General features: G+C 39.1%; 1 protein-coding gene and 1 pseudogene across 2 annotated transcripts; both read right to left on the reverse strand.

Annotated features, from left to right (window-relative positions):
• Positions 1-26,683, reverse strand: PCGF6 (polycomb group ring finger 6). Of its 2 annotated transcripts, none has more exons than XM_075533548.1 (10): positions 26,306-26,683; positions 25,393-25,492; positions 25,208-25,304; positions 24,298-24,353; positions 24,139-24,198; positions 22,852-22,960; positions 19,300-19,327; positions 12,886-12,984; positions 8,547-8,629; positions 1-2,608 (listed from the first exon to the last, which is right to left on the reverse strand). In XM_075533548.1, exons 1-9 carry the CDS (start codon positions 26,648-26,650, stop codon positions 8,585-8,587), a joined length of 939 nt encoding a protein of 312 aa, XP_075389663.1. In that variant the 5' UTR covers positions 26,651-26,683; the 3' UTR covers positions 1-2,608; positions 8,547-8,584. The 2 variants fall into 2 exon arrangements, with proteins under 2 accessions (XP_075389663.1, XP_075389662.1); XM_075533547.1 differs by having other exon boundaries at positions 8,547-8,633.
• Positions 10,312-10,368, reverse strand: LOC142429973 (U4 spliceosomal RNA; annotated as a pseudogene).
• Positions 26,684-27,140: the final 457 nt, after the last annotated feature.

Consider the following 27,140-nt stretch of genomic DNA (forward strand, 5'->3'; position numbering starts at 1 on the left):
TTTTTTGAAAAAAAAAATTTTTTTTAATTCTAAAGGGAGAATTCTTAATAGATTTTCTTATAGGACATAGGGCAATCATAAAGCCTTATTAGGAACTTTTAGGAAAAATGAAAACTGCATTAAGAACAGATCAGCGTGATGAGAACCTTTTCTCCACTACCACAATGCCTGGCTCATTCTCCGAGGGGAGCAGTGGTGGTCCTACGTACCTGCACTGGAGGAGCCTTACCCTCCATCCTGCAGCCCTGAAGATGCCCCTGCAGATGTGTTTCCGTTCCCCAAGCTCAAAGATATTATCAAAAGAATACAATTTGAGCGCCTTGAGGATGCCCAACCATGCTTTGACGTGGTGTACACTGAAAGGACAGAATTCTCTGGAAAAGTTGGAAACACTGCCTTAAAATTTTTTCACCCTTAGATGGAGAATATGTCAAGAATAGCTTCATAGTTTTATAATAAAGTTTTAAGATTTTGTAGAGATACATACTTTTTACTTACCCTCATATGTTTATTTTCTGTGTCCTGATTTTTAAATGTTTGTGATGCATCCAAACATACAGTCTAGCTTCAATATACAGGTATGGGACAGTGGCAGGGTATGTGGACATGTTTCACTGATACTGCAGGTGGTTAAGGATGGCTTGGACAAGCATTGGTTGCTCTTTGTCACTGATTCAGTGATGCTACACAGTGGCATTTGGTGATGTAGTATGTTAGATGGGGCTGGTTGGTGAGGATAGTTTTGTCTCCTTCCACACAGTAAAGGGAGAGGGGGAGGTGAATGTCAGTCTAGTGCAAGTTTGTGTGTGGTGTCTCTTGGGCAAGGAGAGGAAGTTTGGCTGGGTTGGTGGACAGAAAAGAAGTGGAGGAGTAGTAATTGGGGTTAGGTAGGAAGAAAACTTGGGGGCTTAGAAGAGTCATACCTTGGTTCCTGGCAGTTGGCACTACAGGAATGAGGGGTTGTATGCAGCTTAGCGCCAGGAGCATTGAGTAGAGAGAACCTGCTTCTCTGGTCACTGGACAAGGGCTCCTGGATGCTTCCTGTTGGCTGCAGCCACCTATTAGGACCTTATTCGACTTCAGATATTTCTACACTGTCAATCATCTATGTCCTATTAGACATGCATTGAAGTTGCTTCTGTGTTCCTCACCTAGGATTGCTCAAGATGGCCTTGCTGTTCTGGGACAGCTAGCAATGTTCTTCTGTTCCATCTTTTCTTGTTGTTTTCATTCAGTTTCTTCTTCCAATCAGTATTCAATCTAATTCTTCATCCCTTTACTTGATGCTCAGGGTTCCAGAACTCCTTTTCTCAGATCTTTGATGTAGAGGCATAGCATAGTACAACAAAAACGCCGTTTTGGCTGGAAGTTCTGCAGACAACTGACTTTTAAATAATTTTAGTTATTTGTATACAAACTAATAGTAAAAACTAGTATTTCAAACTAGGTTAAAATAATTTTATCTGTTAGAACAGATTTATACACAATTAACAAATTTATAAAACAGTTGCCAATTCTTGTCCAGTTTCATAACCATTGAAAATTTTGTTGTGAAATAGGGCCTACAAAATATTTCTTTTAGAAAGCATAAAAGAAACCCATCAAAATTACTTTAGGCAAAATAATGTTTACAATAAATATTTGCATGCAAGAGAGGGGGCTCACAAACATCCTTCTTCTATACGCCACTGGGGGAAAATTATTAAAATGAACAAGAACATAGTCTGTATACTTTTCAGATTCATCTATCATTTACTACTTGAAGAATCTGTGCCATTACAAGGGATCCACACCATATTGTGTACTCAAAATGTGGTGACCACACTGACATAGAGCAGAGTCACCTTGGTGTAGGGAATCTTAAAGAAGCCCTACTACACTGAAAACTTCTAATATGGTGCATATGTCTTCTTAAGGGAGACCTCAAAAAAAAAAAAAGGGAGACATTCTCTTCACACAAGATGCTAATTCATTCATCGTAGAATTCAGTAACAGTCATTTAGTAGTGTTGCTGGCATTTTTTTTAAGTTGAAACTAAGATAGAAAAAATGCAAAATTGGCAAATAGTTTCGATCTTGTCTGAAATCATATCCTGGAGTTAAAGAGGGTTTAGCATATCCAGCTCCAGAGCATACTTCTTTCCAAAGGATGACTGACCAGTGATACCATCCCTGAGAGCAGAATCCCAGTCACCAACTTGAAAGGGCTATGGCTCAATGAAGAACACAGTAACTGATCTGCCTCAGAGAAAAGGAAGCAAAAATCAATGCCAAATTTCTTAAATCAAATATAATTTTAAAATGCAATGTGTAAAATTTTACCCCTGAGCTATGGATATTTTTTTATATACAGTCTGTAGTAAAATAGTGCATTCCAAAGTCTAAGTTGTATTTATAAATGCTATTGTTCTTGGTGCTGAAAATAGGTAAACTCTAACTCAAACAGCACAAAGTGGTAGCAATACATATTTCATAAAAATCTTTGGTGAGATGCAGTTCTATAGAAGAAGCCTCTTCACTTTGTTTCCCTCCTCAAAATACTTCTAGAATTTTCAGGTTATTTTCAGAGGAGAAACCACAAGACCATAATGAAGGACAAGTAGACCATCCTGAGGAGGCAAAAAAAAAAAAAAAGTATTTTTCAGTTATTTGAAAAACAATTAGTAAAGGATCAAGTTAAAACTAGTTACATTTTTATAGCTCCATGCTGAAGGGAAATTTTACTTAAATAAAGATTCTGAAATAAGTATACTTACTTATTTACACATTTCATCACCAAACGTGTTCCTTGTCAATGTATCTTTTTAATTGATTCTCAGGAATCAGTTCTGAAACTACCATATTTGCCAGGGTAATTTATGATTAGACAGTTCTCCATAAAAACTAAGAAAGACACCTTCACTTCTTCAGACTACTTTCGTAACAGACTACCAAGACACGGGATTCTCCTGAAGAAGACTCAATTATCATAAAGTATCAGGGATCCACAAAAAATTAAATATAAGAGGGTACCACGCCCCCCCCCCAAAAAAAAAACAGAACAAAGCTCCACCCAGCAGAGCTTTCACAGTACGCATTTTTCCCCGCTAGGGGAACATTATGCAACCTACTCTGAGTTAGCGCACCCAGTGGTGTCACCTGGGAAGGTTCTCTCTGGTCACGGAATTTTTTCATAAAAAGTTTCACTCGAACCTTGTTGTTTGTGATGGCCGATTTAAGAGAACAGTGTGCAGCTATGAAATTTTGTTTCCTGCTCGGGAAAAATGTCCCAGAAAATGCTGTGCGCTGAACACACTTTACAAGGACAACACTAGGGGAATAACCCAAGTGTATGAGTGTTTTTTCTGGTTTCAAAAGGTAAAATGTCAATTGATGACAAACCTCATTCTAGACATCTGTCAACTTGCCAAAAGGGAGAAAATGTTGACAAAATTTGTACCCTGTGCTTGATGACATAGGACGGACCACTGAAGAGATGGGGAAGTAATCTGGAGTTTGGTTCAGCAAATATAATAGAAGGTTTTGGAATGGAAAGGGTCCCTGTAAACTTTGTGTCTCGGGTTTTCACTGGCCAGGAAAGAGTGTCCAGTGGAAACATGCTGTACTTACAGCTCCAAAGTGACCCAGACTTTTTTTTTTTTACAAATCACTACTGGAGACAGAGTGCTATTCTTCTAACCCCCAAAGCAAACATCAATCAAGCCAGTGGAAGAAACCATTGTCACCTCACCCCCCACCTCCCAAGAAAAACCTCGTTGAGCGAAAATAAAAGATCATGATGATGCTCATGTTTTTTTTATATGAGGAGGCTAATGTATTTGGAGTTTGTTCCACCAGGTCAGACTGTTAATCAGGCTTTCTATTTAGAAGTTCTGAAAAGATTGCCTAACAGTGTGCAACAAAAAAGTCCTGCTTTGGGGTAGACGGGGCACAGGTATTGCCACCACAACAATGTACCTGCTCAGGCAGCTATCTCTGTGCCCCAGTTTTTGGCAAAAAACAGTATGCCTCTCTTGGCCCACACACCTGACTCACCTGCCATCCCTTCATGAAACTTCTTTTTGTTTCTGGGAATGAACAAGAACATGAAAGGACAGCGATTTGATGACATAGAAAAGGTGAAGAAAAAAAACAAGGGAGGTGCTGCCAGCCACCCAAACAGATGAGTTTGAAAAATATTTCCAAGAATGTTAATTGCAGATTTGATGAATGTATTAAGTTTAATGGAGAGTACTTTGATGGTAATAAGGTTGTTTTGTAAAAAAATTTAAATACATAGTTTTGGAAAAAAATTGGGTTTTTTGGGGTACCACTCGTATTCATTTCCACGCAAATGCCACTCACTACTGTTCTAAGTGATGACAATTTGAAACTTTTGACTATTTAATGAAAGTTTATAATACATCATTTATTTCTTTTCTCTGTAAAGATTGTTCAATACAATTTAGCCTTTCCTTGATGACTCAGCACATAATTAAGAATAGTAATTATAGTGACTACATGCTATCACAGTGCCATTCTCAGGGATTATAGGACAACTTACTACTAAATGTCTCCAGATGCTTTGTATTTGAACCCTCTAATCTGGTTTTGTGAGTTTCGGTTTCCTCTCTTGGTGTCAGGTTTTAATTCTCTGTGCTCTTTTGAAGGTTGCATCTTGCAAGCAGTTCACCTCTTTAAGGAATGGTTTTTTATTCTTATCTCATATGGACTGGAAAACTAGCTAACACGGAAGGCAAATTTGGAAAAGTTGCCATAGGCAATGGTTTTGACTTAGACTACACGGGAAGGGAGCCTAGCATTTCTAATCCAGCTTTAGCTGTTCCTGTTTTTTCTCTTTTTTTAAAAAAGTTTTTTCCATGGCTCCACTTCCTCATTTCTCATTCACTACTCAACTCACTGCAATCTGGCTTCTGTTCTTGGCAACTCCAGAGGAAGCTTGCCAGATTCTAGAATCCAAATGCTTAATATATAGTAAGTGAATACATGAGGTAAGGATATGAGCCAATATGGAATGTTGGCAACTAGTGGTAAATCAACGAGAATTTAAATGAAAAATATTTGAAACCTAGAATAAACCCAGCAAAGTATTATCTCATACCATGTTTAGCCTATGGGCCATATCTGTTCTAGACTGACCTAATCAAAATTAGTTAATTTATTATAACACAAATAGAAAGATTGCATTAACCTTTGTACAAACATACAAATTGTTTTACAAGTTAAATTTTGAAATGTTTCCAAAAGGAAAAATACTTCTAAGACGGTATATTGACATGCAGAGATATAAAAAACTGAAAACAGATTACAAACTGTTCCAAGGTCTCAGAATCAGTTCAAAGCATATATAAAATCACATTTTATGAAATGAGATTACGTATAAGTTTATATCTCAATGTCTATTTATTTTAAATAATGCTTATGACTATGTAAATTATTTGTGTGTATTCTACTCCAAAATCCACTGCCGTTTGGATGATTCTGACTCATAGCAACTCTATAGGATATGACAGTATAGAATGGTTCCATAGGGTTTCAGAGGTTATAATTGTTTTGTGTGTGTGTGGCTATAAATTTTTAAGGAAGCAAGCTATCTCATTTTCCTCTATCAGAGCAGCTAGTGGATTCGAACTACACACCTTTTTGGTTAGCAACCCAATACTTAACCCACTGCAGTGTGTGTATATTTATTTTCTCTCTTTCAATTTGTAATATTCTTAATTGTAAGCAGTCAGTGGGTCAGATCCTGTCACTTCAGCTTCTCACCTGTGTTGTTGGGATCTGCCGAGTCAGCTTGGACTCACAGAACGAGACACTGCCATCCTCTCAACCGTCGTGTTTGAACCCATAGTGGTGGGCACGGTGTCAAAGCATCTCCTTAGGGTCTTCATCCTTTTTGCTAACCCTTGACAGCAGTGGTTCCCAACCTGTGGGTCACGACCCCTTTGGGGGGGGGGCCCCGAACAACCCTTTCACAGGGGTTGCCCAATTCATAACAGTAGCAAAATGAGAGTTATGAAGTAGCAAAAAATAATTGTATGGTTGGGGGTTCCCACAACACGAGGAACTGTATTAAAGGGTCGCAGCGTGAGGAAGGTTGAGAACCACTGCTTTACAGTAAACTCACAAGAAGCAGCTCCATCCTATCCCAGTGTCACTATGAATTGCATCAACTCGATGACAAGTTTGAGTTTGGTTTTTACTTTACCAAGCATGATGGTCCCTCCCAATAATATGTCCAAAGCATATGACACAAAGTCTCATCATCCTCTTTTCTAAGGAATGTTCTGGCACCATTATACTTTCTCTAAGACAGATTTGATAGTTCTTCTGGCAGTCCGTCATATTTTAAATATTCTTTGGAAATATTATAATTCATATGCATCCCATTTCACTCAATTAAAATGTCAAGTTCTTGCCATAGCCTATAATGTCTGCCTGGTCTTGGACAATTATTCATGTAGAAAGGATATTTCGTGAAACTTAGGTTATCAACAAGGGCTGTGTTTGCACTGTGGACTACCTTAGCTCCAGAACTTGGCGTCTTCTCAGAATCTGTCCAGAGTTGTTATTAAAGTGTCCTCAAGTCAGCTCGGAAAAGGGCTACTATGGAGCAAACTGGTGAAATCCTAAAAAGGCCTGTTGTTTAGTTAGTAATATATAGCAACACTAAGTTCTTACATTTGATAACTGCATTCTGACAACACAGGATGTGTGGCATATAAGGGCATGCTGGGTGACATCTATACAGGAACTCTCTGTACTATTTTTGCAATTTTTCTGTAAGCCTTAGTTTGAAAAAGAAAAAAAATTTAAAGAAAAAAAGGGGATCAAGGCGGTTTTTCACTCTTAAGGTTATTGAGGCTTATACATGTTCAAATTCACCTAGAATATAGTATGTGTCACATAGTAAGAGCTCAAGAAATGCTCATTATTATTGTCTTTCGGTTAGCTCCAAGCAATTTTGATTATAAATGTGTTGTTCCTCAATTAACCTGGTTTTTGGTTCACTTTCCAATCTAAACAGTTTTTTTTAAGTCATTTTATTGGGGGCTCATACAACTCTTTTTTTTTTTTCACCGCGCCCCGCCCAGCCCCATACAACTCTTATCACAATGCATACACACATCAATTGTGTAAAGCACATCTGCACATTCCTTACCCTCAACATTCTCAAAACATTTGCGCATCACTTAAGCCCTTGGCATCAGCTCTTCATTTTTAGCCCCCCCTTCCCTCATGAACCCTTGATAATTTATAAATTATTATTTTGTCATATCTTACACTGTCTGACATCTTCCTTCACCCATTTTTCTGTTGCCCATCCCCCAGGGAGGAAGTTATATGTAGATCCCTGTAAATGGTTCCTCCTTTCCACCCCACCCTCCCAGTATCACCACTCTCAGAACTGGTCTGGAAGGGATCATCTGTCCTGGATTCTCTGCTAAACAGTTCGAAGACTCTTTCTTCACTAAATTCTAACCCACTTCACTCATCTCATTCTGTCTAGGTGGCCTGTACTGCAGAACATTTCACACTTTAGTGCAGACACCAATAATTTTACCAACAACCTCTTTCCTTGTTTTTAAAAGACACATAAAAAATCATGACAGGATCTTTAAAAACTGAAAGCACTTAATTATTTTACTGCCAATTACCTTTGCTACTATAAAAATTGATAGTTATTATAACCTATAGTCTCACAGGTCAGAGAGACTATTAGCCTTGGAGCAACATATCCAATGAATATTCAATTAGACAAGTTTTACCAAAGTGATAAAAACTGAGATTAAAAAAAAAAGTTTAAGTATCAGAAAAAATTATGAAAATAATTTTCACAGTGACTTATACACAATGACGGTTATAATGGTTATACTCCTAGCCTTCCAAATTGGTTTGCATTAGAAACTGGGCTAGTTATAGAGATGATGAACTATCAGCATGAAATCTGAAACGTACTCTTAATCTACATATAATGAAATGCATGAGCTTTAACAAATGAATATATCTGCTTAAATACAAACACCTTATCAAGATAGAACACTCCCATCACCCGGCCCCAGAATTCCCATTTGCTTCTACCTAGTCAATACTTGTCCCCACCACTGAAAGCAACCACTGTTTTAATTTTTTCCAACAAAGATTAGGCTCTTTATTTATTTTTTATGACAACCTTATTGAGATATAATTCAAATCCCATACAACCACCCATTTAAGGAATAGAATTCAATTATTTATTTTTTAGTATTTCCAAAATTCTGTTATCATCACCATAATCAGTGCTTAGAACGTTTTCATCTTCTCAAAAGGAAAACCCATACCCAGTAACAGTCACTTGCCCCAGCCCTAGGCAAGCAATCCATATAAACCACTTAACACAGGGCTGGCAGACAGTAATCACTCGATAAATATTAGTATCTTAGAAATACTTATATATAGTCCAGATAATTTAAGGAAATGTGAAATATTTATTTTAAAATCATGATGTGATGCAACTTTTCCCTTTTGTTGCCTAAGGTGCCTGTCAGGCAAAGGCCCGAGACCTACCTGCATTGCTGCATCACCTATTGCACGTCGGATTTCTCTTAGAGTTTGATACTGCTCCAACAGGTGATCACCACATATGATATCTACCTATAGGAAAACACAGAAGTCATATTACTTCTGCTTCAAAGCTCATCTGAAAAAAAAAGAAGGAAAATTAGCACAATTATTTCTAGGTTATAATTCTCAAGAGGTTTTGAAAAAATATCATGAAGAAAGGCAAAGTGGAAAGAGAATTCAAGTTAGAGGACACAGCAGTACAACAGCAGAGTGTAAGGGATACCATTTCCTTGACTCTCTGACAAGTTAAATTCCATTCAATATACCCAACATACAAGGCACAGGAAGGTAGATTTAAAAGAAAGCTTTGTGATAAAATGTTTTTTTAAAAGGCATGCATGCCGGCTGCAGTGTTGGACCCTGCGTGGCCATGCTGTAGCCCAAACCCGGGTTTGCTTTTACTTTTGCTAGTTGTCTAGTTCCTTAATAAACTTCTCTTTCTTGAAAAAAAAAAAAAAGGCATGCATGCATGCCTTAAAAAAAAATCCAATGGGGAAGCTTTTATTCTCTAACAACGCCACACCAGTCAAAGCATTAAACTCCCTTAAAGCTCACACTGAAGGAATTCTTCATGAATGAAACAATCATAAGGTCTTTTCAGCTCTTTAGAAATGCCAAAGCACTGAGATATACCACTTCTAAATAATATTCTCCAGGAAGAATGTGATTGTCGTATATTTTTTACAATTCCAGTGCACTTACTTATTAAGGTAGAAATGCAAACCTCTCACACAAAGCACTCCCTCTCACGCACTTAAAATGGGGCCAGGTCTTCAAAATCTTACAAATATCAATCACTTAATTACCTGAAGTTCCTAATGTTTTTATTTAGTAATCCAAAACAAACCCACAGCCATCAAGTTGATTCTGACTCATAGTGACCCTTTAAGGACAGAGTAGAATTTTGTCATGGAGATTTTGTCATGGTAGGTTTGAAATGCCGACCTTTCAGTTAGCAGCTGAAACCATTCTGGCTCTGCTTCACCTGGGCTCCTACTTAGGGCGAAACCTCTCCATCTTCTAATCTAGAATAGAGCCCGATTCCTTTCTCCTCACATGGAATCAGTTACAAAGTCCTGCTGCTTCTTTCTTCATATTATCTGAATCCATAGCATCGTTTCCAGTGCTGGCTACCCTTAGGCTTGAACCACTGAAACCACCCCGCACCATGCCAGTTGAGACTATTGTTGCAACTACAGTGTCAGTCCCAGTTGAGGGCACACTATGCTATTTCCAGATCTCACAGCAGGAACCAGACTGTGATGGTGGTCTTATGAAGGAAGGAAAATTTTATCTTTCAAAAAGCAAGATCACAGTAGAGCTTCCAAGAAAGACTTCTTCACTGAATGTGCTTTATAAACCACACTAGTATATTCTACTTTGTTCACACTTACTCTTTCCCTTGCCAGCAAGTTCTTTTTTCCTGTTGTCCATTTGGCAAATTCCTATCTACAAATGTCCCTTGACTCCCCCAGAGCATTCATTCTTATGCTCTCTCTGTTTTTGTACCCACCATGTCTGTCATTTATTTTCCCTATAAAAATTGGGAGTCCTCTGACAGAACAAATTTTGTTTCATTTTTGTACTCTTTAGGCCAAGAATACAGATGCTCAATGAGTGATAAATAAATGAATGGTAGGGATACATCATTTCATAGAGCAGAGCTGCCCCTGTGAGTTTCTGAGACTGTAACTCTTTTTTTTTTTTTTAATAATCGCGCCTCGGATAAACCTCACTGGCTACGATATTGCCACTGCGCAAAGCTAGAGACTGTAACTCTTTACAGGAGTAGAAACTCTCATCTTTCTCCTGCAGAGTGGCTGGTGGTTTCGAACTACTTACCTTGGAGTTAGTTAGCAGTTCGACATATATCCCAACTATGCCACTATGAGTTGGAATCAAGTTGATGGCAGTGAATTTTGGAGAGGAATGGGTAACCCAAATTATTTTCCTTATTGTAGTTAGAAAAATCCCCGTTGCAAAATGCAGTTAGCCAAAGGTACTTTATGAATGTAGTCTCTACAAAATTTATATAACTTGCTACATTGCTCAAACACAGGCAAGTTGGGTGCAGATGTCACCTAAAAAGGGCCAGATAATGCTGAGTCTTCTTATATACCTGTTGGTGATTAAAAACTAGGCCCTGTTATCTTGTTAGTCAACCAAGGCATCCTGAGACTGGCCTAAAACTTAACGAATCTTACTGTGCTGTTTGCCGGCTCATGGTCAACAGTTGTTTTTTGTATTAACGTGAGTTAATGTACAACAGCTATGTGACTCCTCAAAGCATGCATTCCAAAACGAAAGGTGCCTGGAAATTCAGTTACCATCTAATTGATTCCGATTCATAACAACCCCATAGGACATACTAGAACTGCCCCTGTGGGTTTCTGAGATTGCACATTTTTATGGGAGTAGAAAGCCTCACTTTCTCCAGCAGAGCTGCTTTCAGTTTCCGTTAGCAGTCCAACAAATAATCTACCAGGGCTCCTCAAGCAGCTGATCGGAGGAGGGCTACTGACTCAGAGCAATGACAGAGAAGGCAACGACACAAGAAAATGGAAAGTTGAGATAAATTCCACTTCAAAATGCTCGACACCTTGGGATTCTGATATAAGGAATAAAGAAACCCTGTATTATTACACAATAAAACTAGCTTACAAACAAAGTGAGAGTTGTAAATGTAAATTATTAGTGTTCTGATCAATAGAAGGTGGTTTTAAAGAGTTCGTGGGGAAAATGCTATCCAAAAATAATGGTTTTCCCAGAAACATTTTGGTGTCCCCTCATATCTAGTCACAGGGGAAAGTAGTCTATAACCTAAAGGGGGTCCTCCTGAGTACTACTTTTTAGTTATTCTAAACAATGGCAGACGGTTAAGGTTAAGGGATTGCTCACAATTCTTTGTCTAGGTCTCCCTAAACAGTAATCTCTTTCTAACCAAAAGACTAAGACTATCCTTAAGTATCACAGTCTCATACAAACAGCATGGTTCTCTCAAACTACACAACCCCCTGAGCATTAGGTTTCTGTATGTGCTATGCACATTATAGGCAAATTCATTATTTACGTGGCTCTGAAATGTATGTGTACAGGTACAACACATACACATATTCCAAAATGACATGCTATGCCTAACAAAATAGATTAATTTTCAGTTGCCATGAAGTACAAGCATTATCTCAAGTCCACCAAGAAGTCAATTTCATTGAATTTAATATATACAAGGCGGCTTCCAAATGTTCCTAGAAGAATTCTATGATCTTTTAATTCAATTTATCCACGAACCTTTGAACCCTCTCATATCTAATATATAATTAGCACCAATATATGTTGGTACTAAAAAAAAAACTACAAATGTTCATTATTTTTTTTTTTAATTTTCATCATTAAATTTTTTCCCATTATTTAACCCCACCCCCTACCCCAAGACTGCTGTTTCTTTTTTTCCTTATTTTTAAACATTACTTAATCAAAGCAAACATGGCATTATGTTATCCTAAGAAATTTTACAGTGATGGAGAATAACAACCCATTTTAAATTTAACCAATGAAAAAGTACATATATATAAATGAGTCATTTCTCACTGGGTCCTCAGAACCAGAATTATGAAGTTTGAGGTTTGTCTTAGAGCAACAAGATATATATCTGAATAGCAGATCTTTTTCAATCCTTAAAGAAAAATGGATTGGGGGCGGGGAGAGGGAGGGGAAAAAAAGAGGAGCTGATCCCAAGGGCTCAATGGAAAGTAACTGTCTAGAAAAGAACGATGGAATCTATGTACGAATATGTCGGATACAATTGATGTATGGCTTGTAACAAGAGTTTAAGAGTCCCAATAAAATGATTAAAAAAGAAAAGAAAAAGATTCTATATAAAGACAGAAATAATTTCCCTTTTCTAGATCTTTGAGCTTGCTTGTTACATGTGAACAAGTCCAACAATAAGGCAAGTATGCTCCTAAAGAGAAGTAGACAAATAATCTTTTACTCCAACTTTTCTCATCAAAAGAGAAAGAACCGGAACTTGTGGCCATTGACGCTCCTTATTACTTCTCAAAACTCAAACTTTTCTTTGACTCACTAGCCATCAGTGGCAGTGAAAAGTAGCCAAGAAGTCAGAGCCGGGGGTTAAAATAACCTGTGCCAGAACTCAATTCTATTTACAATGTCTACAGTATCGGAAGACAAGCGTTGCAGCGTGAGCTCCCCCAGTTATTTTGTCAACATGGTAAGGGGAATCTTACACCTCTAGCTGACCTTTTCCATCTATGTACTGTACCTGACATGCAGGATCAAGACCCATTTTTCTTCTGAGGAATTTTTCTACATGCCCAATAGTTGCTTCTCCTGAAACTCGGACAAACTTCTTTTCCAGTGGCTACAAAATTAATAGATAAAACTATTTTCAGATTAAATATATAATTTAAATGCACAAATTATATGTCAAGTAGTATAGCAAAGATAATGCCATGAAATAAAACTATTTAAAGAGATAATGCAAAAAAAAGATAATGCAGGGAGGCTTATGAAAGAAAATTTACTATGAAATTTGAATTAACTTCCTTTCTTTGAGAAATATATCAATATATCTTTATAAACACAAATATGATTTATTTTAGTACCGCAACCAAAACAAAGCTCAGAATAAAAATTACTTATTCAACCCAAGCAATGAATTTACACTTGTAAAACAGAGAGAAAAACAAAAACAAACAAACAAAAAAAAGAACATACAATATTAGATACCTAAAACAACCTGGTTTTGGCAACAAACTCAGTTTAAATAAAACATTAGTGCTTATCCAGCCACTCTTTCCCAGTGGCAATTTAAGATACTAATATCTAATACAAATGAAAATTGGAGGCCATTAGGGTAATTAAAAGGTAGCCTACAGCTTAAATTCTGAGCACCCCATTTGTAGGAGGCTATGGATGACTGTGGAAACCTAAAATCCTTTGAGACCCCACATAGAATGCACTGGAAAGTACATTTTCTCCAGCCCCTGTTTAACCCAGGGAGGGGCTGCCTTAGGGCATGCCTGGTTGTGTCCTTGATGGACAGTACTGGGGGTCACATAATCATGAGTCAAGTTGTGTCCTGATTGCATCGGTCCAATCTTCTAAGTTTTATCTAACAATGTATTTGTCCCAAACACAGTCCTGGTTCAGATACTACAGGTCTACCTGTAACTGTCATGTATTGATCTGCCACTAATTAATGAATCAATGTGAGTTTCCTTTGTTCCATGCTTTATTTAACTATCATCCTGACAGAGAATCCCTGAATGCCATTATGACCTTGTACTAATGGCCTCCCTCATCCAGATGATGTCTTTGTCCTAGTATTGTCTTTGTCTCTTTGAAAGACTTAATAGAGGGAGGGAGGATGGAAGGAGGGAAAAACGAGGAACTGATACCAAGAGCTCAAGTAGAAAGCAGATGTTTTGAGAATGATGGCAACACAGTAAAAATGTGCTTGACATAATGGATGGATGTATGGATTGTGATAAGAGCTGTAAGAGTTCCCAATAAAATGATTTAGTAAAAATTAAAACAAAAAATAAATTTTCTTAAATTATATTTGAGACTGTACCCTAAAACAAGTCTTTTTTTGCATCCTAAACAAAGACTACCTTTTAGGAAAACTTGAGCAATGTTTTCTAGCACTAGCAGAGACAACTGACTTAACAGCAACTAATAACACTGACAAAGCAGAGTCCATAAAGGGTACCAATTTCCCCCGGATAATAGCACTCAGCTTACTAATATGTAGTTTGGTTTCTTAAGCCCTTTCCTGATCATATAGAGCTATCCTGTAGTCCTACACATAGCAAACAGCCTAGGTGTTAAGTACATGATACTTTGCTGGAGACAGGCTGCTTGAGTTCACACTCCACTTCTGCATGTTCTAGCTACAAGTGTTGGGGTGAGTACTGCTAAACCTTTGTCTTTCTAATGGAAAAATATAGATAATGCAGGTATTTAGTGCATAGAATTATCATGAGGCAGGTCCAATAATGAGAGGAGCCATACCAGGAGGGTAAGGGGAAAGTGGGGGAAAAAGGGAGAACTGATCACAATGATCTACATATAACCCCCTCCCTGGGGGATGGACAACAGAAAAGTGGGTGAAGGGAGACATCGGAAGGTGTAAGACATGAAAAAATATCCTCCCCACAACTACCATGATCCGAATTCTACCTTGCAGGGCTGGATAGGGCAGAGGTTGTACACTGGTGCATATGGGGACTGGAGGCACAGGGAATCCAGGGTGGATGATACCTTCAGGACCAGGGGTGTGAGGGGCGATACTGGGAGAGCGGAGGGCAAGTGTGTTGGAAAGGGGGAACTGATTACAGGGGTCCACGTGTGACCTCCTCACTGGGATAAAGACGGCAGAGAAGGCGGGGGAGGGAGACTCTGGATAGGGCAAGATATGACAAAATAACGATGTATAAATTACCAAGGGCACATTGGGAGTGGGGAGCAAAAAAAAAAAAGAGGACCTGATGCAAAGGGCTTAAGTGGAGAGCGAATGCTTTGGGAATGATTGGGGCGGGGAATGTATGGATGTGCTTTATACAATTAATGTATGTATATGTATGGATTGTGGTAAGAGTTGTGTGAGTCCCTAATAAAATGTAAAAAAAGAAAAAAAAAAGAATGACGAGGGCAACAAATGTATAAGGGTGCTTTGCTCAATTGATGTATGTATGGATTGTGATGAGTTGTATGAGCCCCAATAAAAATATTTATTAATTTTTAAAAAGACATGAAAAAATAATAATAAATTTATAAATTATCAAGGCTTTGGGAGGGAGTGGTGGGGAGAGAAAAAAATGAGGGGCTGATACCAAGGGCTCAAGTAGAAAGACAATATTTCGAAAAAGATGGTGGCAACATATGTACAAATGTGCCTGACACAATGGATGGATGAATGGATGGAATGTGATACGAGCTATAGGTGCCCCTAATAAAATGAATTTAAAAAACCAAAAAAACTATGAGAGTAAATTGAACAATGATAATAACACACTGATTAAACTACAAATATCTTCAAACCCATGAGTTCACAATAAACTAAATCAAAACAGCAACGAAAACCTAATTGGCTGCAACTGGAGTATGCTAGTGAACTACCTCACTGAAGTGGTCCATCAAGGGGAAACGGAAACATTTATCCTGACTTTTCTATGAGCACACCACTAAGCAGCTAAAGAGATGAAGTGATGTTTCAAGCAACACTTTCCACGCCCCAGTTTATTGATGGATTTTAACATTGCGCACCCATGGCTGCTAACCTTACAATGTGTTTTCTGGTGAAAGGAGTCATGATAAAGTCTAGCTAAGAAGCTAACAGTTTGAATCCATGAGCTGCTCTGCTACATGGAGAAAGGTGCGGCAGTCTCTTGTACAGTCTGAGGCAAATGCTAGAGAATGCTGTAGGCAGCACCACTTTGTGCTGCATGTAAAGTCAGAGTCTACTTGACAGCAACGTTGATAGAATAAACCACCACCACGTAGGAAATGGTCTGGCTCCTCCCAAATCAAACCTGAATCTCACCACCACTCAGGCTTAACTACCAGTTTGTGGGAAAAACAGAAGATAGAACATGTTAAATTACACCACAGGTGATGCAACAGCAAACGCTAATCTGTAAAAAACTACAACTAGCTCAGTTACAATGGGAAAAAAAGGACTCAAGTTCAGACTTACCAATTATGACAAATAAAAGCTTGAACACTGACTATATATTTGATAAAAAATTATTTTTCTTTCAGTCCTCACTTCTAACCTTTTGACATTTGAGAGTCATTACTAGACACTGATATATTTTTTGCCTAAATACATAAGCAGGGATCTCAGAAAAAGTGCAATCTCCTACATAACTACCACATATGTAATTATCAATTTATATAAGTATTCAGGAAATTTAACATTAATTAAAATTAGCGACTATATATGTCATTATTTAAATTTCTCCAGTTGTTCTAATAAGAACTTATAAACTGTTCTATTTCAACTCAGGATCATAAAAACCATACTTTGCATTTAGTTATCATGTCCCTTTCAATGCTTTTAATCTAAAAGTTCTGCTGCCTTTCACGATGACATTCTTGGTTCTTATATACACTTTTAAAATTATTGTGAAAATGTTTTTGTCTATCTTTTTTTAACAGCTGGGAGCATCTGTTTTGGTTACAAATGGGGCTACAACCAGACAGGCTGAGCTCTCGGGCATGGGCACACGGGCCAGCACCCACACACTGGTTGTTTGGTCCTCAGGCCTGCTCTCAGTGTCCTACCAGGTACAGAGTGCAGGCTGGGGTGCCCTTGACACCTCCGCCAGACCATAGCCTTGCCTCCACCCCTGGGCAGGAGACAGAGGGACAGTGGCAAAGCCCTGTCCCCTCAAGGGACATCACAGCATGAGGAACCATTGCCTGTGTCAGGTGCCCAGGAAGGTTCTGACCCTGTCAGGTACAGGTAAGGATGGTGAAAGTCCCCTGGTGGACTGTCTGTGACATTACACTGAGAGGTGGCCCCTGCCACCACTCAGGGGAGCCCACATGTGGGCAAGGCCAGGCTTTCCTGCTGGGGCTCTGGGGTCAGCAGTCTGGCTGCCCACGCTCACCCACCCCCACCCCAGTCCCAGCCAAGCTCTTCCAGGAGGGTTCACCGGCTCCATCAATGAGGAGGAAGTGTCTGGACCACACCATGTCCTCACAGGTAGGGGTGTTGTGTATGGTTTTGCCATAATTTTTTTTAATTACAAAAATCATAATGAGCACAAGAAAAAAATGTTCTAAAATTGTGGTTAATGATTGTACAACTCTTCTTGATATGACTGAACTACTGAATGACATGTTATGTAGAAGGGCCAATAAAACGGTTAAAAAATTATTCTAGCAAAAATATAACAAAATTTGACACTTTAACCATCTTAATGCACAACTCCAAAAAAACCGCCCCCAAAATCCATATCACATTCACCATGCACAACCACCATTACTACTCATCACCCCAAACAGACGCTCAGTATTGATAAGCAGTATTTCCTGGTTGTTCCCTCTAGCCTCAGGTAACCACGAATTTAGTGTCGGTGCTAGCATTTGCCTAGCCTAGACATTTCAGAGAAGTGGGATCATTTAATATCTACCCCTTTGTTTCTGACTTATTTCACTTAGCATTGGGTTTTCAAAGTTCACTCATATGGTTGCATGCATTAGGATTCATTCCTTATTTCTTATATCTTAATCATTTTTTTCTTTTGTTGCTGTCAAGAATATATATAGAAAAACATAATTCAACACAACATGGTAATTCAAGAGGTTCTACACATACAATTCAGTGACACTGATTAACTGCAAGTTGTATGACTATTTTCACTCTCCTTTTCTGAGTTATTCTTCCTCCACTCACAAACACCCACTGCTCACTAAGTTTTTTGTTTAATCCTTTGAGATGCCATTGTCAGTGTCATCCCTTATAGTTTTACAAAGAGAGCACAATGCTCAGAGTAAACATCATTTACCAATTAAACCAATCTGTTTGTTGGTCTGAAGAAGATTTTGGGAGATATTTCTGAGGCGCACTTCCAATCATGTCAAGCACTTTGGTTTTAGGAGCCTATGACTCAGTAGCTAGCTATACCAGACAGAAATGTACCTGTCACTTTCCCACCCACCATAAGACTATGGAGGGTTCCTAAGGTCTGTCACCAACAAACTCCCAAATTCGCTGCCAGGGAGTCAATTCCAACTCCTAACAACACTGTAGCACAGGGTAGAACTGCCCCTGTGAGTTTCCAAGACTGAAAATCTTTTTGGAAACAGAAAGTCTTTTTTCTCCCATTAGTTTGATGTTTTACACTTTAAGGGTTCAAAAACCAGAGACTTAACATTGCTTTCCTTTTATCATACTGATATCTGGGGGGCTCTATAACATACTTCATCCAAAGAAGTATCTATCTTTCTCTCTGCTTTAATTCATATCTGTAAACCGGTGTTATTTCTAAAACAAAAAACAGTATACCCAAATAAAATTCACCCAATTTTTAGCATGCACTTGGACAAAGCCACTGAAAATCTGAAAGATCAGCTACTGAACTCCTTATACCACATATTTCCAATCTCAAGTAGCTGTGAAATAGCCTGATTCCCCCTTAAAAAGTCACCCTTTCCTGAGTGGCTCATCCTATAGTCGCCACACTGCACAAAGGCAGCTGTGACTTTCAGACAATTCTGAATTTAAGTTTGTTACAAAGTTCATTCTGACCTCTAAAATCTCAGTAAGTTATAGAAATAACAAATTAGGCAGGTTTCCCTGAGCCAAAAATATTACATGCAAACAGAATTTTTAAGCTCTTATTAACTCTAAATGGGGATTAGATAAAAATGCTTTGAAACATTTATCACCAAATTAACAGCATTTGACTTTTAGAGCTTTAAGTTTCTCATGTCTTTTCTTCACTGTTCTGAGTTAATAATAAACCTTTATTTAATAAATCTCCTTCCTTATAAACCTATTACAAGAGAATGTTATTAAGTTCAATTCTTAATTCAATAACTTCTATGCACATAATAGTCTTTATTGTAGTTGAAGACATTCTCCTTATGATTGTTAATCTGACTCAACATTTGTGTTATACAATCCTTTTGTAAAATGAATAAAAATGAAAATCAAAAATACCTTGAAATGTCCCGTGCCTTCATTAGCACTGAAAAATGAGAAGAAAATTAATCCATATTTAATATTTTTAATTATGTTCAATTATGTAATGGGGAAATAATATAAAGATCTGAAGAATATTGATTTATTTGAAAATTTTCAGGTACTGACATAAAATTCCTTATGAACTAAAATTGTCATTTCTGCCACCTAGTGGTAAGACTAAGGCAACTCCCTAAAATATTTTACTTAGTTTTCAATATTTAGGACTCCCAGTGGCACTCTGGGCTAAGCACTAGGCTGTTACTGGCAAGGTTGACAGTTCAAATCCACTAACCATAAGATGAAGGTGTCTACTCCTGTAAAGATTTACAACCTCAGAAACACTGAAGAGCAGTTTGCCTCTGTCGTGGACAGTCACTATGAGTCAGAATTAACTCGATGACAGTGGGTTTCAAGAATTTCAGGAATTCAAAAGTATATTAATATTTAGATTCTCCTCTTTTTATTTTTCCAGTTTAAAATGTGTCTTCTTAAAAACATCATAATCAACATATTTTCCCTTATAGTAACCTTTAAAAGAGTTCCTTTATAAGGTAAGATTTCTTATAAGGATATTATGATTAAAAAAGGTGGGCTATTATAATCTACTATATACTAGGCATATTAGATGTTCATAGATTTTGCATGTTTTTCATTTCACCTTAGTCTACAACAGACTGCAAATTAGGCATTCTACAGATGAGGGAAATGAGGCTCAGATAAGTTGAATAACTTGCTTAAGGTTACTGAATGGTAACAATGGGATCGAAACAGCTGTGCTCAATACCAAAGCCCTTAAGCTTTCTTTCCTACCACTTTGTTAATGGAATATTCATGTTGTAATACTATAAATATTCAAATTAGCTATAGAACACTCATTAATATCAGCATCATCTTTATAGAATACATGACAAATGGGTATATAATTTCTGCCTGAATACCTAGAGAGAAAGCAAGTCAACCCATCCCATTATGGTCAACTTTTGTTAGAAATTACTTGCCTACACTGAATCAAATGTTTCTTTGTAACTTATAGCTACTAGTATTATTTTTGCATTTTGATACAATGTCAATTAAATACAATCTTTCTTTTATGTGATAATCCTTTAAAGAGTTGATGTTAATTTGAGGGGCTTATGATTTCTTTCTTTTCCAGACTAAAGATGTTTTGTTCCTTCCATTACCACTTATGACGACATGGTTTTCTGACTTTTATTGCTCTAAATATATCTGTTTACCAGTATGCTCATAAAATGTTATACTCAGAATAAGGTACAATACCTTAGTCAGACAAAAACAGAATAGTGGGGTGTTGCTTCCTCAGTTCACTAAATATTGAGCTGAAGATTGCATTCAACTTTTGGCAGCCGTATTTCATGTGAAACTATTCTCTTTCATATGCAGATAATTGTGTATATACTATAGCACCATGGCCTACTTTTACCATTGGTTTTGAATAATCCTGAAAGATTTCAATACTTATATATTGGTAATAATTTACTCATCTTAGGAATAGTATATGCTCATTCTTACAATAATCCTGTGAGTTGCTATTATAATCTCCATTTTAGCAAAATAGAAGCTAATAATCAGAAAGGGTAAGCTACTTCTCAAAGTATATATACCTTCAGTTAGACTCTTCCAAGTCTATGCTCTTTCTGTATACTATATTACCTGTCTGCAGTTACTTCTTTTATAATCTTCTACTTTCCATGGGGAAATTGAACAAAAAGAAGAAACTATCACAAAATCACAAAATAGGGATATCCAACTAAAGGAGGAGAACTAAGTTCATATGGCAGTGGGTGAAAAATTACTCTCCACTGGTTCAACCTGCTTCATTTCCCCCCTAATTTCCAGTTTATGCAGAATAATGAGCTGGACTGAAATTGCCACATCAGGTTGAAGCTCGTCTTCCACTCATCCTGCAATGAAAAGAGCTTCCTATGGACCCCAGCAGCCTGTGAAAACTGGGGATTTAACTCTGGCAAGGGCTGACTTCAAAATAACTCCTGGCCATTAGAAAGTCCCCCCTACCTCATACGTTATTTGGAAAGAGATAATGGACAACATTATGAGACAGAATATCCATCACACATGTCAGGCACAATCTTCTTATTTTACAAAGAGGGAAGCTGAAGCTGTGAGAATATGGAAAGTTCTATCAGAAACCATGAATGACATATTGAAACTAAAATCTGAGCACTACACTTAGCAGGGCAGAAACAAGTATCTTAAGAGTAAACAAATGTGTAATTTGTTCAAGGTTGCCAAGCTAAAAACAGTAGAACTAAGACAAATACAGATCTCCTTACTGTTTCAATCTCCTAGAGACAGTGTTCATAATGTAACAACTCTGGGAAGTGGTCATAACTCTTTGAGCATTGATGTGAACTCACTCATTAGTAAAGTCAGTCATGCTTAAATATGGGTATCTGCTCTGCTCAGAGAATGACGTAAATGAGCGGCACCCAAGTCCCGATTCATAGACCCTATAGGACAGGGCAGAACTGCTCCATGGAGTTCTTGAGGCTATAAATCTATATGGAAGTGAACTGCCACATCTTCTTCCAAGAGAGGGCGGTGAGTTCAAATCACCAATCTGTTAGCAGGTAATTGCTGAATCACTGTGCCACTAGGGCACTTAATAGTGGCAGCTGTCCTGTATTTTCTAACCTTGATTAATAGCACGCCACTTTTCAACCAAGGCAGTAAGCATGGAACTCTCAGAAGTTGGCCTCGACTCAATGGCAAAAAGTTTGGGCTTGTGGTTTTGGTACTACATAGTAGTAGAAAAGGTCATTATTTAAAAAAAATTAAAATCTACTTATTGATTTAAATTTTGGAATTACTTAAGTTTCTTTTCATTCCTCCAAAGAGATCTTAATTTCATTATCATCATATTCCACTACCTAGTAAATTCTGGGGCTCCATAGCAGTGTTCAAAAAGCTTCCTGTCTCTTATGAGTTCATAGTATTAGTACTGCCACAAGATGAAAAGGTAAAGAGATAAATATAGCATGCCACAAGTGAGATATTCAATGAATGATATACACGACCCAGATGTAATAAGGAAGAAATACTCGAGAAGTAGTCTTCAGTGACACAAACTAGGCTAGCTATGTTTTCCAAAAAGGCATTTTATTCTGTGAACTATAGACGTATCCTTTAAAACTAGCGCTTGTTATGTAGGAGCCTTGATGGTGCAGTGGTTACATGTTGGGCTGCTTACCACAAGGTCAGCAGTATGACAGTACCAGCCATTCCTCAGGAGAAAGACAAGGTTTGCTTCTCCCTTCAGGAGTTACAGTCTCAGAAAACCACAGGGGAATTTCTCCTGTTATATAAGGTCACTATGAGTTGTAATCAATTCGATGACACTGAGTATGATAGTTTGATACATGCAAACCTCATTGTTTTTCTTTTTATACCTTTTGCTATGTCTGAAATATTTCATAGTTATTTTTTCTAGGGACATAAGAATAATTCAGGTTTATTTGAAGATTAAGAGGTGGTTTTTAGGGTACTCACCCAATGAACTCCAGTAATAAAGACATGTCAAGTTCAGGTGGAATACGAAACACTGATTCCAGGGCTTTCTTAGATTTTCCTTTGCTTGAAGGAACTGGTTGCGGAACAGCTATTTCAGAGCCAAAAAAGAGTAAGAACAAAAATTGTTGAATGGAGAGCAAATGTTTTGAGAATGATGAGGGCAATGAATATACAAATGTGCTTTATACAACTGATGCATGTATGGATTGTCATAAGAGTTGTATGAGCCCCTAATTAAATGATTTAAAAAACTGTTGAGTAAGAACAATGAAAAGGCAATTAAAAACTTGTGTACTGTTTGGCCCATAATCCAGGATAACGTGTAGATCACTGTTTTTGCAGACCCTTTGGATCATTCCAGAAGTATCACCCACTTTGGGAAACTGGTTTAAACCAAGTAGCCTCCTGAAGGGAGAAGAATGAAGCTGTCTGCTCCATACTTTCTCGGAAACCCTAAGGAGCAGTTCTACTGCCTTGTAGTGCTGCTACATGTCCCGATAAGTTTGATGGCAGTGAGTTTGGTTGGTTTTCCATGCTAGGGTGCACGTGACTGTGATGCTGACTTCATAAGGTAACTGCCACATAGGGTTTTCACAGCTGAACTTTCAGAAGCAGATTCGATTGCCAGGCCTATATTCTGAAGTAGCTCTGAGTGGAATCAAACTGCCAACCTTTTAGCTAGTAGTTGAGCTCTAAACCTTTCATACCACCCAGGGACTCCACATAAGTGGTACTACTACTGCCCCACCCACTGCCTTTTTTAACTGACAAACTGGATTTAAAGGCACCCACATATCAAGAAAAGGACCAGAATGGTAGAATTTGACTTCCATACTGAGATATCACCATCATCTTAAAAACTAATGTTTGAGCAGTTACTATGTGCAAGGCACTGTTATAAGTGCTTATGTTACTCAATATAGCTTTCCAAGTTTATGAAGTGTTATAATTACCTACCATTACCCCTACACTGTAAAAGCAGAATCAGAGATATTAATTTGCCAAAGTCACACAGCTAGTAAAATGGTAGAGCTGAGATCAAACTCAGGTCATCTAGTTATAGAGCTTTCTCTCTTTAATTCCTGTACACCATTAAATAATCCACCTGAACAGAATCTTCAAAACCTCTCTTCTTGATCATACAATAACTAGCAATCATCAGGTAGAACCCCAAAAGGAAGGAAACCTTATCAAATCAGTTTTGTTTCTTTTAACAAATTAGCATTTTTAATCTGTAGCTATGTTATGGCAGACACCCAAACTTACCAGGTTTAGGCACTTCTAGACCTCTTTCTTTATAGAAATCATGCATTTGCTTTTTTTCTCCTAAAAAATGACAAAACACAGACTAAATTACACTTAAAATGTAACTACTGGAACCAGCAGAGATTCTGGGATTCACAACTATGAGTAAAATAAACTTACTTTCCTCTAGATCGATCACTAATTTGTACACTATGTCTTGTAACTGTCGGTCCAACCTAGTAAAAGGAAAGGATGGAGAATACCTCAGAATTGAGAAAGCGCATTTGGGCAAAGTAAATGATGCTTTTGTGGGTAATAAATGATGCCTTCTCTTAAGAATGGATTTTTCATTTCTCTGGTTAGTTACTTTTCGGATGCACTCAGGTCTACAATATAACTCACCCCAGAGAACCTCAAGTAATTAAAAATTAGCAAGTAATTGTGGATGGTCCCTGAATACTGTCGTTTACTCAACTGTTCCACTTGTGTTGTATTATGCTTCACCCCACCTGCCCCTGTGCCAAGGTGAGCTTGAAGGCGGAGCCTGTCTCTTAAACATCTTTGCATATCTGTAGATTCTGTGTAAGTAGTAAAAATGTAACAGCATTTGCTGAATTAATGAAATATATTTACTTGTTGGATTTTTTCTTCCCTTAACCACAAACTTACCACTTGATGCTCAGCAATAGAAAAGTATTAAATCACAATAACCCATGACAGAGTTTTCTAAAGGGAAATCAGTTGCTTCAAGTACTAGTTTAATACACAAATGACAAGTCTAAACTGGCCTTATTATTTTGAGTGATGAAGTTAAAATACGCAAGAAAAAAGGTCTGTACCTCGTTTTAAAAAAAGCTTACAAAGCTCCACCTAATCCAATAAAAGTTAATAATTTTAACCATAATAGTAAGTCACCAGCAAATAGTGCAGTGCCTGGTATATAGTAAGTGCTCAATGCATATTTCTTAAAATAATAAGTAGCACCCTGTCTTCTAATTTTAAGATTGACCAAGAATTTATTACCAATTACAGAACTGCAAGCATTCAGAAAAAGTATACTTAAAACTTGTTCCATCGATAGTCCTCTTACCTTATGTTATAAAGAGGCTGTGTCTGATGTACTACTATGTTGCATTTTGGACATCTGTTGCTATAGTAAAAATGTCTCACAATGCAGCTTTTACAAACTGTGGGAAAACATACATTTTCATTAGGATGCTTGCAAGGCATTTCTAAAATAGAAAATATATACAAGAAAATGATCTGCATGCTTACAGGTATGAAGACACTCAGTAATGGTAGTAGCATCTATTAAGTAACCTTTACAGATGGAACACAAGATATACGGGGTCAGCTCAGAGAGGTTAATCAGGCGCTGCAAAGACAATGGAGAGAGACTTAGACTAAACCATCATTACCAAAGTCATTATTAACAATGTGTTGCCAATTCGCCACAGGGAAACAGTGTACTCCCGTGGCAAACATAGTATTTTCCCTCAACCGTGCGGAAGTTACAGTAACATGTTTCAAAAAGATTTCCTTTGCAAGGATATAATGTATAGTGCCAGGAAGTGGGGGGGGGGGGCTTCCTATTTTATGAATTACTTGGGAGACCCTGGAGTGCTCAGGACTAGGCAAGTGATTCAAATCCACTCACTGCTCAGGGACAGAAAGATGAGGCTGTAAGCTCCTATAAACCCTTTATTGAGTGGGTGTGAGTCGGAATCAACTCGAAGGCAATGGAGCTTGTAGTGGTGCTGTGGAGACGCGGGGCTGCTAACAGCACCGTGGTGAGTTCAAACCCACCATCCAGCTCAGGCTCGGGATGGGGCTGTCAGTATTGGTGTTGAACGCCTGACTAGAGTCGCTATGAGTGGGGATCGCCCAGATGGCAGTGGGTTTGGGTGTTTAGGGGCGGGGTGTGTGGCTTCCAGACACTGGTGCTCACGTTGAATACGCTGATGCAAGCTGGCTGTGTGAAGTGGGCGCTAACACCCGTTTACAACCCTTCCGTGGCTGGGGCACCATCCTAACACCCTGCAGAAGCGGGCCGTAGCTCGCGGACAGTGTCCTGGTCGCCGGCTCCCGGCGACCCGATGCGCAGAGGGAGGGAGCAGGGAGCCCCCGCGGCAGATGGTGGGCAGCGCGGGCCCGCACCCGGAGACCCCCTAGGCCACCTCCTAAGTACCTCCTCCTCATCCTCCGACTCCGGCCGGCCCCCCTCCAGCCTCAGCGAGAAGTGGCTCAACTCTTCCTCCTCCTCCTCCTCTTCCTCCTCCAGCTCCTCCTCCAGCTCCTCGTCCTCATCCTCGAAGCCGCCCCGCAGGCGGCCCAGGCCGCGCTCGGGCAGCAGCTGCGGGGGCCGGGAGCGCGAGCAGCCCGGAGCCCCCGGCTCGGGGACAGGCGGCGGGCGCTCCTCGTTGGCGGCGGGCGCGGGGGTGAGGGCCGGCGGGGAGGCGGCCGGCGGGGGCGGCGTCGCGGTGGCCCCCTCGACCTCGGGGGCGCCCGGACGGCCGGCCGCGAGCCCTTCCATGTCCCAGGCTGCGGCGAGGCGAGTTGAGGCGAGGCCAGGCGGCCGGATCGCGCGGGACCGCGGCGGGCCGCCCTTCACCGCCAGTGCGCAGGCGCGGGGGCCCTGCGGGGACCGCTGGGAGATGTGGTTCCACCGCGCTCACCTGGCCCGGCCGCGCCGCAGGTACGAGGGGCGGGGCCAGCGGGCCCGACTGTCTTAAAGGAGCCTCGCTGCGGGCTTCCGCGGGAGAGACTCCTCCCTCCAGAGCGCCTCGTAAAAAGCGACCAGATCGCGAGCGGCACGAGTCTGCTGCATCAACCCATTAGCAGAAAACTATAGTGGGTGCTAGTTGCTGCGGCATTATAACCGTGATTTCAATTTGAGTAGTCCTGGTGGCATAAGTGGCTACAAAGTGGGCTGCTAACTGCAAGATCAGCAGTCTGAAAGCACCTGTTGCTCCGCGGGAGAACGACGGGGCTTTTTTTTTTTTTTTTTAACCATTTTATTGGGG

This window comes from Tenrec ecaudatus, chromosome 16, assembly GCF_050624435.1.
Source record: "Tenrec ecaudatus isolate mTenEca1 chromosome 16, mTenEca1.hap1, whole genome shotgun sequence".
Taxonomy (NCBI): Eukaryota; Metazoa; Chordata; class Mammalia; order Afrosoricida; family Tenrecidae; genus Tenrec; species Tenrec ecaudatus.

Coding starts and splice junctions, on each gene's coding strand:
- PCGF6 (XM_075533547.1), bottom strand. CDS start 26,650: ATGGAAGGGCTCGCGGCCGGCCGTCCGGGCGCCCCCGAGGTCGAGGGG. Junction 19,328..22,851: donor TTATTACTGGAGTTCATTGG/GTGAGTACCCTA, acceptor CTCATTTTTCAG/TGCTAATGAAGGCACGGGAC. Junction 2,609..8,546: donor TAGGTGATGCAGCAATGCAG/GTAGGTCTCGGG, acceptor TTGCCTCCTCAG/GATGGTCTACTTGTCCTTCA.